The 15364-nt window shown below is 30.9% G+C and overlaps 1 protein-coding gene and 1 long non-coding RNA gene across 3 annotated transcripts; both read left to right on the forward strand.

Moving 5' to 3' along the window:
* The first annotated feature begins 486 nt into the window (after positions 1-486).
* LOC123919938 lies at positions 487-4417 on the forward strand. The gene is made up of 13 exons (XM_045971993.1): positions 487-578; positions 679-828; positions 1052-1156; positions 1397-1480; positions 1574-1689; positions 2267-2368; positions 2454-2567; positions 2677-2733; positions 2840-2906; positions 3036-3089; positions 3252-3326; positions 3470-3505; positions 4146-4417. The coding sequence occupies exons 1-13, from the start codon at positions 519-521 to the stop codon at positions 4245-4247; spliced, it is 1122 nt and encodes a 373-aa protein (XP_045827949.1). The 5' UTR covers positions 487-518; the 3' UTR covers positions 4248-4417.
* A 4159-nt stretch (positions 4418-8576) lies between these two features.
* Positions 8577-10799, forward strand: LOC123919939. Of its 2 annotated transcripts, XR_006813368.1 has the most exons (3): positions 8596-9245; positions 9343-10126; positions 10598-10799. It is a non-coding gene; the product is annotated as an uncharacterized LOC123919939 (long non-coding RNA). The 2 variants fall into 2 exon arrangements; XR_006813367.1 differs by having other exon boundaries at positions 8577-10126.
* The last annotated feature ends 4565 nt before the right edge of the window (positions 10800-15364 follow it).

The raw sequence follows: 15364 nt of genomic DNA on the forward strand, positions 1-15364 counted from the left end.
CATTAACTACGATTTTGAATGTCATTAACTACAATTTTTCAAGTATATGTTTGAACACAAATTGTTTGCTCCATTTACTACTCATTCATTTGTTATCAATTTAGGAGAGAGATAGATACAAGTGAAGATTAATAGGATCCATTAAGAGTGGATTCCACTAATCTTCTAAATTGACAATAAGGGATATGAAATGGAGCAAACCCAAACCCATGAACACTTGAAAATTGTGGTTAATGATGTTCAATGTTGTGGTTAATTGTGTTTGATTTGATAGATGGTTAATGAGTTGCAACACTTTGTTATTCATTAACCATGACTGAACGTAATCCCGTATTTACATTAACCATTCCATTTGATGTCAAATTCTTCTGTCAAAATATCATTTGTCTAATAATTAAGAACTTTTTTTTTTGTATTTAATCATAGAAACATATAAATTCATTACTTTAGTTTATTATTTCTTCTGTAGTGTGGTAAAAAGAACGCGTGACAATATAAAGCCTATCATTATAATTATTATGGCAGTTGCCTTTGGAATTTTTATTGGTGTTTCCCTTCCAGCTTTGCATATGACTAAGGTAACATTTGCAACTTTTAAATCTTAAATGTTGTATGGGGAATTTAACATACTTTTTTAATGTATTTTCCTCACATTTTTCTTTTTCTTGAATTTTGCAGATTAACTTTTCTTCAGGCTTAGGACATACTTTTGGTGTACCTATGTCTGATATAGACAGATTTGCACTTGATCTAGAGAAATCTCTAACTATTGATGACAAATCTTCCACCAAGCGTATTGAATTCCTTGGGTCCATGAAATTACCAAAGGTCACTCATGCTGCTTACTTAATTACTTGGTGTTCATGCATCTGATGTTTGAAATATAATGTAATAGTGAGCTTTCGCCGTCATTCTCTGTGGAGAAAGAATTGTGTATCTGATTTTCTCGCTTACAATACAATGTTTTTCTGTAGGTTTGCATGAATATTATTTATCAAGATAATTACTAAAAACAATCATGGAGACTGATTGAAAACTGTTACTTTTGCAGATGTATGTTCCAAGGAATCCTCCTGGAGCAGAATCTCTACCCCCAGGAATTGTTGTGTCAGAATCTGATTTTTATTTGCGTAGATTATGGGGCGACCCTAGTGAGGTATGATCTGTTACAGTTATTCAAAGGAAATTATATGTGGCTTGTATATTGAATGGTAACAATACAAGTATTGTGTTTGATATGTGATAGGTAAATACTAAATTAGATTAATAAACTATTAGGAAAATAGTGTAAGATGAGTTTGAAACATACAATTTCTCTTAAGTGCTGCAGTCTGCAGATAATTTATTAAATGTCTAATTAATGATCAGTTACACTATGCCACCCTGAATTCTGCAGGATCTGAAGAAAAAGCCAAAGTATTTAGTAACATTCACTGTTGGCTATGATCAGAGAGATAATATTGATGCTGCGGTTAAAAAGGTTATAAAGATGGACTACATTTACATACATGAAGTTATTTTCACCCTTTCATATTGTATTCAAAGTACTAACTACCATCATATTGTTCTATAGTTCTCTGATGATTTCACAATTTTGCTCTTTCATTATGATGGTCGGACTAGTGAATGGGATGAATACGAATGGTCAAATAATGTAATCCATATTAGTGCTAAAAAACAAACCAAATGGTATGTTTTTTCATCTGTTCTTTTCATCCCTTTTCGCCCTCGACTTTTGGTTGGCAATTTACAGGCTACTTATGTTAGAAGTCCCACGTTGGCTAGAGATATGACATATATAGTCTTTATAATAGTAGTGCAAACCTCAACTCTGAAGCTAGCTTTTGTGGTTGAGTATAGTCCTCCCAAATTCTAATATGGTATCAGAGCCTATTCTAGATCCATTTGTTGTCTGTTGTGGAGACCTTCCATATTTGGGCCACCCGTTGTTGTTGATTCCACGTTTCAGCTTGTTCAGTCCTGGACGTGAGGGTGTGTGTTAGAAGTCCCACATTGGTTAGAGATATGACATAGATAGCATTTATAATTGTAGTGCAAACTTCAACTCTCAAGCTAGTTTTTGTGGTTGAGTATAGGCCTCCCAAATTCTAATAACTTAAGGATTCTTGAAGCAGTTTAACATTTAATGGGTTTTATACGTATATCAACAAAAAGAAGAAGAAAATGGTTTATCATGATTTGGAATGTTGAAATCATTATTTCCCTACTAATGTTTTAATTTATTATATTGTTTTAATTTATGCAGGTGGTATGCTAAAAGGTTCTTGCATCCTGATATTGTGGCGGCATATGAATACATTTTTATTTGGGATGAAGATCTTGGATTGGAAAACTTCGACGGAGACGAGTATATTATTTTTCTTATCTGTTTTATGCTGCTCATATTTTTCATGGAATGCATTTTTTTTATTTAACTGTACTTTATGTACCAGGTATATTAAGGTGGTCGAAAAACATGGTTTGGAGATATCACAACCTGGACTCGGGGCCAGTAGTGGATTTACGTGGGAGATGACAAAGAGGAAGGATGATGGAGAAGTTCACAAGTATGCCTTTAACCTTCCTCCCTAATTTCTACCCTTTCTTTGTTGAGTTGTGCTTTCTCATGCTCTGAAATGTGCTCTTAAACGTCTTTGTGTATCTATTGGTAAAAAGATTAACAGATGAGAGACCAGGCTGGTGTAGTGATCCAAATTTGCCACCTTGTGCCGCGTATGCTCTTTCTTCTTACTTTATCCTAGTTGAATTGTAATTTATAGCTTTGTTTATAGGATTTATTTTTATTCAGTTAACATGATTATCACTCCTGCTTTTATAGATTTGTGGAAATTATGGCCCCTGTCTTTTCTCGAGAAGCTTGGCGTTGTGTCTGGCATATGATTCAGGTATTGTTTTGATTTTCAAAGCATGTGTTGTTGATCTTATATATTAACTAGGCAATTTGATTTTCTTTTTTGCATGATATATTCAAACTTTTCAATTGTCTGACGAACATACGAAACATATGCTTGCAGAATGATTTAGTGCATGGATGGGGATTGGATTTTGCTCTCAGAAGATGTGTAGAGGTTAGCAGTTTTTCTATTATATTTTATATATCTCTTTTTGAGCTTTTTATGCTTCAATTGGACATGCTTGCCTACAAATGCTATCAATTTTGCTCTGTGCCAAAAATGGTTGGTTTCTAGTCCCTTCAATACCTTACTTACCTTTTGTTTGGTTTTTGGCAGCCAGCACATGAAAAAATTGGTGTGGTTGATTCACAATGGATTATTCATCAAACAATTCCTTCTCTCGGAGGCCAGGTTAGTCATCACTCATTATAACTAACAAGATATTTGTTGCCACATATTTTCTCCAATATTAAATACTAAATTGATTGTGCTTTCAACCTGCAATTTCTTTTATTAAAATTAATTTTTCCAATATATCTATGTACAATTTTCAGGGAGAAGCTGATGATGGAAGAGATAAATATGATGCGGTATGTATATTTCACACGGAAACGATCTTACTTTTGTACAATTATTTGTATTCCCATCATATCTTTTACTTAGAAAATATTTCAAATCAGATAAAAAAGCCTCTATCACAAGTACATTGAATGCACCAAATTGCATGGTATAAACCTGCAGTAAATCCAATCTCGATGCTACATATCAAATTATTTAGAGCAGTAAAGCCAGAGTGAATTGTATAAGTAGCATTACTATATAAAAGAGTAAATAACAACTTCGTCCCTCACTATTATGAAGTGTCCCTTAGTCCCTCATTTGGCAGAAACTAGAAAGTTAGTCAAGTTAATCCCTCCGTCCATCTCAGAAAGTTTGTCATTTCAGAATGGTCTCTAAAATTGCATATGGATAACTTAGGTCGCTGAAACCACATATTTAATGTCTATTAGCTATTGAAATTACATGCATAGAAATTAAAGGACTAAATTGTTTGTGCAAAGTGATGGACAAACCTAACATATTATGAAAATGAAACATTCCAGCAAAGTGGGGGAGAATAAGTTGGACATTTACTCCTGTATAAAATGATTTTTCAGTTCTACTACATATTCTTTGAATTTGTGTGTGGTGTCCTAACATGGAGTTTGTGATTTTTGTTTTGATAATCAGGTGAAAACGAGATGCAGGAGTGAGTGGGCCGAATTCCAAACTCGGCTCACCAATGCTGATAAAATGTATCTTAAAGGACTTAGACGAAGTGTGAGGAGCTAACATTACGGCCCCAATCCAATCTCCAATTCTAATGTACATGTTTTACTTCATTTACAGAGTGCATACAAGTATATTTATCAAAGGAAAGAAAATTACATATTTTGTCTCAGGCAAATTGCCACAGACTGCTTGTCTTCTGCACTTAATATGCAACAAAAATCAGCTTATAGTGAAGGTTTTGGATAAGTAATCTGTAAGTGGTTCAAGATTAGAAAGTTTTGGTAGGTGTTAGGAGTACTTATATATAGAATGATAAATAAATATTTTTTTTGAAGCAAATAAATAAATATTTATGACTAATATATTTTTTAATTTTAAAAAATTATAATAATATAATTATATCTGGAGAATTCGTATAAGCTCTCTAAAATCTTTCTTCAATGCAATTTTTTTTTTTTAAATGTTCAAGCAATTTTTGAGTTCTACCGAATTACAAAATTTTTGTGTTATTAAGAAAAATTAACCCTTCAAACTTCTCCCCTCCCAAATTCTTAAATTCTTCGACTTTCTTCATTTTTTTTCTTCAAAACCCTCCCTCCAAACTTGTAAAGAAAGTCTTAAGCAAATAGTCACATATTTCATCTCTAACTCTTGCATATGAAAAAAATTTGGTCGGAGGAGAGAACATTCGTTATGTGCCTCAAATCTTAAAAGTAGGAACAAATCTCCTTTAATTTGAAACATAATCAAAATAGATTTTCACAAAATTTGCGCGCATGAACCCGTTGATTCTACACATGAACCGGTTCATTCTTGCCTTCATGTTCCAGCCTTTGTTTCATGCATCAGTTCAACCACAACATGCACCGGTTCAAAAAAATCTCGGGGTCCTCAATGCACCGGTTCATCTTTTCCTCGGATCTTCATGCCCTCGTTCATTCTTGACATGTATCGGTTCATCTTGGAAGCTAACAGACTTGAATTTTCCCTATTTTAAGTTAATCTTCGTTCCTTCATTTTCATGTGTTAAATACGACTCTTTAAGCCATACATATTGATCACTAAAAAACCACCAACCAATTACTTTCTTGACACCACCAACCAATTATGAAGTTTAATTTAAAAAATTACAATTTTAATATTAATAAACCATACACAATTCCCTCATTCTCATGCATTAAATATGACTCTTTGAGTCATGCATATCAATCACCAAAAACACACAGAACTAATTATTACATGCAAAACATCATAAATATATTAGAATTCATTTTGTTCACAAATATATTATAATCTTGATCTCTTATTTCTTTTTATATTTTCTTTTGTTTTTTCTCTTTTCTTTCCTTTCATCAGTCTTTTTTGTTTACATTTGTTAAAATAAAAGACAATCGTGCAAACTTACGGAGTACATTGCTATTACAAAAACAACAAAAATATATATTCTCTAACTATTTACAATACTATTAAAATAAATTTATGTTCACTATAAAAAAAATTATGGTCATTCAATATTTATGTAGACTATGTCATAGGCCCCTGTAGGCCGGCTTGACATATTCCCACCTCTAGCCACACCATTTTATTGAATTTTAATAAAAATATATTGAATTAATTTGGCTATCTCCTGGAATCGAAGAGAATCATTGCCCAAAAGCTCCGTACTATTGAAAAAATTGGTATTTTTAACTTTTAAAATAAAAATATATATATATATATATCTCTTTTTTTGACAAAAAAAATTCTTTTTATTCAATTTTTTCTATAAAAATAAGTTGCTTATTTTTTGTAGAACTTATTTTAAAGAGTCTTTAGCCCTACTTTTACTAACTTCGTGATATTATTCTTCTGACATATTAGCATCACAAAACTTTATTTGCTTTACTTTCTTTATCACATCATAGGACCATCATCATTATAAGACAAAATATAAAATTACTTTCTCATTCATTTTATTCTTAATCTTATTTATTTACAATTTTAAAAACAAATAAATACAATCATCATATAACTTTATTAAATCAAGACACTATGAAAATGCCATTTTTATCCTTATTTGCACCATATTTAATCATGTGGTTTGCCACATAGTTTTGACTTCTATATTATTATAGTTACTTTGATATATAAATAGTTTTACATTTTATATTATTATATTTAAATAAATTTTTGTTTCTATAAATATCTTAAATTATTTTATTTACCAAATTTCTTTTTCTCAAAAAAAAAATGCAATCGGCGGAATCTTAAATTACAATCAAGAAAAAATATTTCGTAAAAAAATCAAGAAAAAATAAAATCATTTTAATTCTATTATTACTACCTATAATAAAAATTTTAAAAAATTATTCACCACTGATTTTATATTAATCAATAATGGATGATTAATATTTTGGGTTGGTTAGTTTTCTGCTACCACCCTTTTTTGCTTAAAAAAAAAGATTGAAATGTAAAATATTAGGATATTAACAAATTCAACTTCATATTCAAATCAACAGAAATTAAGGATTCTTCCTAATTCGATCCTTTCGCTTACGGCAGAAAAAACGATTTAGAAATTAAATCCATAAAATCATCACACCAACAAAAAAATTATCATAAAATTCAAAACCAGTAGTACATCAATAGGAAACTAGACCTAAAATTCAAAATTAGTAGTACATGAAACATGAGTAGTATATCATTCAGACAATTGACCAGACCTAAATATCTGCCATCCTACCTACAAAACTACCACACAACCTACTACACACTCAAGTTTCTTAAACAAATCACTGCTCTTCTTTACCCTATTTCATCTAGCATAACCTACAATTATTGTGCTTCCTCTTATAAAGATTTTTTTCATTCAGATTCATAAAAAATAACAAGATATAATAAATTCAACGACATATGAAGATAAATCGCTAACCTCATTTCCCTACTCAATCCTCAATCAACTATTAATTGAAGAAATAGCGGAACAACGGCAACATGATTTTCGCGAAACTCCAAAATCAAACACATCTCAGTCTTATCTGTGAAACTTTTAGCTAATTGCCAAAATCTTAATTCTTTAGAGCAGTATTACCTGCTATGTGATGAAACAGTATTGTGACATAAAAATTCCAAAGTTGTTTTGAATGTGTTTGTTGCCTCTTAATTCTGACTGTTTGTGGTTATATTGCCTTGATGTTGAATATGTGGATTCTTCATTCGCCGTGTTTCTCATAATTTGTCATTTTTTTGGTACAATCTCATAGTTTATCTTTATTATTATGTAGTATGTACACCAAATAGGTGATGGTCTAATTGAGGGGGGTTTTGGAGTAGAGGACTTTAAATGCTTCAATTACACTTAATTGGTTTTATAAAACATTTTGGTAACATAGACAATAGTTTTTTGCTTCTGTTGTTGGTATGGTCTGGTTTAATGGTGTTTTGGTGGCCTTTTCAGCTTGTCGAACTGATGTTCAAATTGATAGCATAGACATAGACTATAGTTTTCAGCTTCTATTGTTGGTCTATTCTGGTTTGATGGTGCGTTTTACTTCTTTATCTATTTGCAGCTAATCTTACTTCCATAGGTTGTATAATCATTGTAGAACTGTGATAGAGTATTTTGCGATTGATATATGGATATCTTTCTAAAATCACTAACGATAACATGTCATGACTGATGAATAGTCATTTATGTATTGTATTATAATTTGTCTGCATATTTTATTACATTAATAGGACTGGCTTTTGCTTATCTGTTTTAAAAGATTGCTAAGGAACAAGCTGCATTTTTTTAATCTCTCCTTCTATTTCTCTCTATCTCTCTGTTCAGTTAATAATTTCTAGGTTAAACGATGATGCAGGGTCAATACGGAAGTCATTTTAATTCAGGGAGGTTCTTGCTACCGTTCCCTAACAAGTGTGTTGGGGAAATCAATCCTTATGAGCTCAACTTTTCATGTTCTGCGTGTATTGGAAAGGTATTACCTCATACATTCTATTCATTTCATTTGCACTGTTTGTACATTATATTTGAGAGCACGTATTATGTATTTCAAACTTGCTTTGTGTGTGGAACATAAGAGTTGTGCTTCTTTCTTGACAATGAATATCAGGTTGTATGAGCTCCATTTTTTTTTTGTGTGGAAGGACTCAATCAAATGAGTATTTCACAATTGATTGCTAGAAAGAGTTGTAAGATTGCAAGATTTATTGTAATAGGATTTCTTTGTAACATTTCTATAAAGCTACTATTTATTGATTGGTATGAAATATATAAAATTCTGGTATATGGTTGTGTGTAGGCTTTTTGCATATATGCAGATAGAGGAAACACATATTTTTATTTTTAAAAAATAATAACTGATTTAAGAAAACACCTTCTATGATTTACAGTGTTTTAAGGTTTGCTTAGACCTATTTTGGGTTTAGCTGATGTTGTAGTTCAATTTTGTTGAACTGGTGCAGGTTTGTATTTTGTTTTGGTTTGTGGGCTGCTGTTCTGTAGTAGAGTTTTCTGGTTTTGGGGTACGGCAGCTGCAGATTAGTCGGGTTACTAGTTTCGTATTGGATGTTTCTCTCATTCCTCCCATTTCATTACTTCGGACTGTTAGTATTTTGGCTCAAAGTACTGGTTTTTAACTTCTATTATAATTCTTTTGCTCACATATTTTGATTGAACTAGCATAAAAAAACTACTATTTTTTATTTGAGATATGGACTATTGGTTAAGAATGAATCTTTTTTGTTTTAATGTTAAATGGTAATCGGTGCATAATTCTTGTTATGTTATACCTTAGCACATTATTGTTGGTTTCAATTCTTTTCTTTTGATTCATACCTTCAACCTCATCTATGACATCTTTGTCATTGACACACAATCAGACACTACTCGTTTATAATGCTATTGTTTATTTACGATTTCTGGAGAACTAGAAAGTACATGAGTATATAGGACAATTGTTTTAGTCCACTTTTTCTAAGGAAACTGCAAAACCTTTCATCTGTCAATGTCTATTAACTAGCTATAAAATTGGCTGCTAGTACTTCCAATTCCTCTATACCTCCATGGGCTAGAGGGTAAGTAAGTTATGTTCTTTTTCTTGTGTTGATTGTAATGTTAGAGGTTTTAGTTAAGCATATGTGATAACTTGAATCACTTTAAATTAACTTTCAGGTTAAGAAGCTACATCTAGTCTAGAGGGAAGATTAAAGCAAATAGTAGATAAAGATGTAATTTGAGAGTGACTTAGTTGAATTGGAAGAAATGGTACATGTTGCATTCTTGTGTGCACATTTTAGGTGACTTTGTTGATTATGTGGAATTGCATATCCCTAACTCTAAGCATCAATTGTAAATATTATAGTATATGATCAAGCCTTCTAAATTAGTAATTGTCCTTTTTACCTCTTTTTTTTTCCTACAATGTTGAACTGTGTGTGTTTGATTTTGATGAAGGGTGTGGAACTAATCTGATTCAAGATCACAAGGTATGTGGTAAAGGTACAGTGGTCCTATGAAAACTTCCTAATTTTTCTTATTGTTTATCTTTTGTTTGGTTTGTGGTGTATTATAGGCATGCTTATGCAACAACTTTTCTTCTTATTGTTTAAATGAGTAAGTTGCAGTTGACAACATAAACTCATTTAAATTGATATGTATGTGTTTGTTGAAACTTTCTGAAGATTCAATTGATGTACTTCAGGGGATATTTGGTTAGTAGAGAAGTGGAGTTAAAGCCATTACTTTATTACAGTATTTAGTATTTTCCTCTGCAGGAGTAACTGAACTGATTACTTTTGGTATTTGGTATTTAATTTAGATTTGAATCCCTTGAATAAAATTGATGCATGTAGGAGTTTATTGGGTAGATGAAAAAGGGAAAAGGAGTGTTGCGTGAACGTCAAACGTTGAAACTCGCTCTGAAAGATGAAAAAGGGCAAAGGCTGTAAGATTGGTTGTAAGTATTCTGATCTATGAAACCGAACTGTTACTAGCTTGATCTATGAAACTGAAATTGACTTGTGGTTCTGCTTTATCGATTTGATTAAAATTATGAAATTGAAACAGATCTATGTGAACAGAACTACAATGTGAAATTAATGGGTTAGTTTTAATGTGTTCATAATTAAAACCTTTACTAGAAAAATCAACATAATTTGTATTGGTTAACACACCAATCTACTAAGGATGCTAATAGAATAAAAATCGCATGCTTTCACTTGTTATTAGAATTATGTGTTTTTAATTTGTATTACTTACAGTTTGGCAATAGAATAGAAATCATTTGGTTTCACTTGTTCTTTAAATTATGTGTTTTCACTTGGTATAGCTTGTACTTTGACACGTACAATGTATGAGCAAGTTAATTTTGTTAATTGCGTTCTTTAATGATGATACAATATTCTAATATTATTTAACATTTATTTAGGTATTTGGAGATTCAACACCATTTCATAAGGACGAAGTTTCGAATATTCAAGAACGTTTAGATTTAGTTTGGTTAGGCGTGTTTTAGTAGTAGTCTAAGATTATGTTTTTTCCACTAGTGTTGCTGTCATTTGAAGTGTTCTACTTGCCATACAAAATTATGTTTTATTTGTTGATTATAGTTTTTGATTTTTTTGAATTAATTTAGTAGTTTTGAGTATGAAAAAAGAAGAATAAAAAAAAATCAGGAAAAACTATAAACTAACCAAAAAGAAAAAGGAACACTATAAGCTAAAAAAAAGAAAAACCATAATTTTTTTTATAAACAAAGGGAGTTGCGACGGTTTAAAACCGTCGCTAAATCAATATTAAACACACTGACAACGGTTCTAAACTGCCGCAAAAGGTTAAATAAATTCGCCAAAACCATCGTTTTTGCGACGGTTTAAATTGATATTGTGACGGTTTTCAATGGACGCTAAACAAAATGCGACGGTTTGTGCGACCGTTTATAAAACTGTCGCAATATAGTACTGGCGACGCCAGGATTTACGACCTTTCATCAACCGTCGTCATATACCTTTGCGACGGTTCGAAACCGCCGCTAACCAGTTGCAAAACCGTCGCTAACTGGCAAATTTCTTGTAGTGATAAACTGTTATAAACAAACATATATGAATATATTCATCAAGTAAATATGAAAATAAAATAGAAAAGAGATCAATGAACTTATCTTAATATTGAGTTAATTTAATGTCAGCAACTACAAAGGAAACAACATGAATTCCAAAACTAACTGTGACATAAAACTTGAGGCATAACATAGTTATTATCCTTAAAGATTTATCCGTCTCATAAACATAAATCTTTCATTCGATGAAAACTAAAAAGTTAGCCAAGGTAATCCCTCCACCTATCTCAGAAAGCTTGTCATTTCATAATGGTCTCTAAAATTGCATACCTAATATAAATTAGGTCACATATTTAATTAATGTCTATTAGTTCTTGAAATTACTTGCATAGAAATTAAAGGACTAAATTGTTTGTTCAAAGTGATGGACTAACCTAACATTTTATGAAAATGAAATATTCCAGCCAAGTGGGGACTAAGTCGGACATTTACGAGAGTGGATTCTCTCAACAAAAAAATTGTCATGTTCCTTAAGTGTGTACATCTTCACCCTTAAATTCATTTTTCTTCTTCTTCTTCTTCTTCTTCTTCTTCTTCTTCTCTCTCTCCTCCTAAATCAATGGTTGCAAAAAAACTTGACCATAATATTAATGGAGAGAATCCTTTCACGACATTTACTCCTTTATAAAATGATTTTTCTATTCCACTACATATTGAATTTGTCTGTGGTTTTCTAACATGGAGTTTGTGATTTTTGTTTTGAAAATCAGGTGAAATTCCAAATTCAGCTTATAATGAAGGTTTTGGATAATTAAGTAATATGTATGTGATTCAAGAATAGAAAGTTTGGGTAAGTATTAGGAGGAAAACAGATCCATATTGAGCTTACGTATTACTACCATAGCATCATTGAACAAATAAAAAAGGTGTGCCAATAAAAAAAGACGCAAACGTTTAAAATATCCATTAACCGATTATACTATTATGTACTCCCTCCGTCCCAAAAAGAATGACCCATTTTGAATATATGCACTATTCATATATATTGTTTTGACCATATTTTTCTACTAATAAATAAAAATAAATATTAACATATAAGATGTTGTTAGATTCGTCTCGATGAGTATTTTCAAAATATCAATTTTTTATAATTTTTACTATTATACAATTAAAGATATTAATCGCCAAAGTTATGCATTGGCATGCGTGTTTCGGTCAACTGGGTCATTCTTTTTGGGACGGAGGGAGTATTGGTTTAATAGCTTTTTAATGTTAAGGCAGTGTTAAGTTGACATTTTAGTGAAAAGGACAAAACTAGTGTTTTAAAAATCCAATCCAATTTTAACCAAGTTATTGTGCTCAAGTGGTTAATAATAACTTTCACCAAAAAGGACGGATTTCGAGAATATCTGGGTTTGATTCTTTGGTGAAACAATTTATTGATCAGGTTTTACTTACCCCGCGGCCAAACTTTGGACTACTAGAACACTTTTCCCCTGAGAACCAAAAAGTTAAAAAAAAATAAAAATACAATCCAACATTGTCTAAAAAAAATCCAATCAAACTATTCAATCGGTTGAACTATTTATTTTTTAAACTGCCAAAATTAATATTTAGTTATTAGTGTTAGTTTGTTCACTTCATCAGAATTTAAACTTTGAATCTTTCTCCTTAACTTCTTTCATTCTTAGGACAAATCAGTTAAACCACCTATTCCACATGTTCAATCGCCTGAACTATGAAAAAGGCTTTTACCAGAATAGTTATTTTGCTTTGAAAGTTCCATTGCAATTCCAAACCGTTTACCCGTAATAGATTGATATACAAAATACTTACTCAATAAATCTGAAAATACAAATTATTCTCTCCATTTCTTTTTACTTGTCATTTTAGGGGAAAAATTCAAATTACTTGTCCTTTTGATGATTTAAGGTTATATTTTATCTATTACACTCTCAAGTAAATTCCAAATATTTGAGTAATGTTACACCGCTCAATAACGCTTCAACGAATACAAATTTTACAAAATTTACCGTTGGATTGAAAGTTTATATCATATGGACCATTCATGTTCAATTCTATAAAAATCTAAAATCATTTGATATGTTATTGAGATTGATCAAGTTTAACGATATTCAATAAAAACACATAAAGCGTTAATCTTGATCGGTCTCAATAATATATCAAACGATTTTAGATTTTTGTAAAATTGAACATGGATGATCTAAATGATATAAATTTTCAATCCAATGATGGATTTTGTAAAATTTGTATTCATTGAAGTGTTATTGAGCGGTGTAACATTACTCAAATGTTACACCGGTATAATTTGATCTCTTCCCATCTATTATACCCTCAAGTAAATATATTCATATTATATTCCTCTTGATTGATTTTTTTTTTTTTTCAATTCAATAAGTGATTTACACATAATTTTATGTTTCATTTGAGTTTTTCCTTTGTGATTTCTTCGTTTGTCCTGCCTTAGTGCGGAATTGTTTGTTATTCCGTCATCGTATGGTGTTTGTCCCGGTCTTTATACGGTGTTTGTTTTGTTTAAATTTATAGATTTCTTTCAATCCAAATTCAGAGCAGATTCAATGATTTTAAAGTGTCAACATTGTAGATTTGGAAGCATGACTATTCCAGACACTTGGATTTTATATATCAATTGTAGGCTTTGTCATATTTGTAGACATTGAGTCGTTTCATGCTATTAACTCGGATGTTTTGAGCTTGTTCGCAGATTCATCCTTTTTAGTTTTTAGCGAATTTGAATATGTAATGATTTCGAATGATATACTCTGCCGATTTGAATGAATGAAGATCATTTTTCCGTAAAAAAAAAAAGTTCAAAAATTCATTTTTTTAATTTGTTTTTTTTTTTTCTTCTAAAACGACAAGTAAAAAGGAATGGAGGGAGTATCACTTATTAAAAAACTAGAGTATTGTCCATGAGCTTAGCTCTACTTAGGTACCGTTTGGCCTAACTTTTTTTTTCCTCTTCTTTTGAGCTTATGCAAACAACTTATGCAATTTTTATGTATTATTATAAGTTTTTCAATGTAGTTTATGATAAAATAGCTTATAAAAATACAATTTTGACTAGTATGAACTTATAAAATAACATAAAACCTAATTTATATTGCATAAGCTGCTTGCATAAGCTCAAAAGAATAGGGGAAAAAACTAGGCCAAATGGTACCTTAATTAGGTTCAATCTCGGACACTCTACTTATTTACTTAGTGAAATTTTTATCCACTAAAATACTAAAAAAAACCAAAGGATTAACAATTGAAAGAGATAGAAGTATAGAACCATTCTTCAAAGGTTATGTCAATTCAATGTTCGTCAATTCAAATGTCCGTCAAGTCAATGTCCAATTCAATTTTTATAATATTGGAAATTGAAAAAATAAGCATCAAACAAAACATGTGTGTATGAACCCAGGAATAGTCCACTTTCAAATTTCACACTAAACGTTCCTCGAATTCCCATTCTACTTCTTAATTATAAAGAAAAATAAATTAATTTTGTAGTAGTGATTAAGAAAGTTAGGTAAATATCATTATAAAAAAAGTTAATTAAATATCATTAATTTTCTATTCATATGTAAAATACAGTATATGTTAAATCTACTGAAATATTTGTTCATATTTCATAAAAAAATTCATTCAAATACTCATATTAAATATTTCTGAATTTAAATAGAAAATATATTAGGAATACTAGCACTAAATAAATAAATTAAAAGTCGTTATCATTGTTTTCAGGGTGGGTCGTGGCCCTCTCCAGCCTATGAGCTGCTCCGTGCTTATTGGAAAGAATAACCCGTTTATAGTTGAACTTTGGGGTGTATATTGGGGTGGGAATAGGCTAGGCCGAGCTAGGCTTTGCCAAGCCTGAGCCTGGCCTGTCAAAAATTTGAAGGCCTGAGCCTGGCTTGTGGCCTATCATAGGCTTATCTTTTAGGCCTGGTCCTGGCCTTTTGAAAGCCTAATTTGGCCTGTTAGCCTGTTTAAAAGCCTATTTCACATGAACATATTTATATAAATAATAATAGTAGTAAAAATATTATTCATATTAACTTAAATAGGTTGGCCTAATAGGCTAAAAGACTTTTTTAATGGCCTGCA

The sequence above is a fragment of the Trifolium pratense genome, linkage group LG4 (genome assembly GCF_020283565.1).
Source record: "Trifolium pratense cultivar HEN17-A07 linkage group LG4, ARS_RC_1.1, whole genome shotgun sequence".
In the NCBI taxonomy this organism is placed as follows: domain Eukaryota; kingdom Viridiplantae; phylum Streptophyta; class Magnoliopsida; order Fabales; family Fabaceae; genus Trifolium; species Trifolium pratense.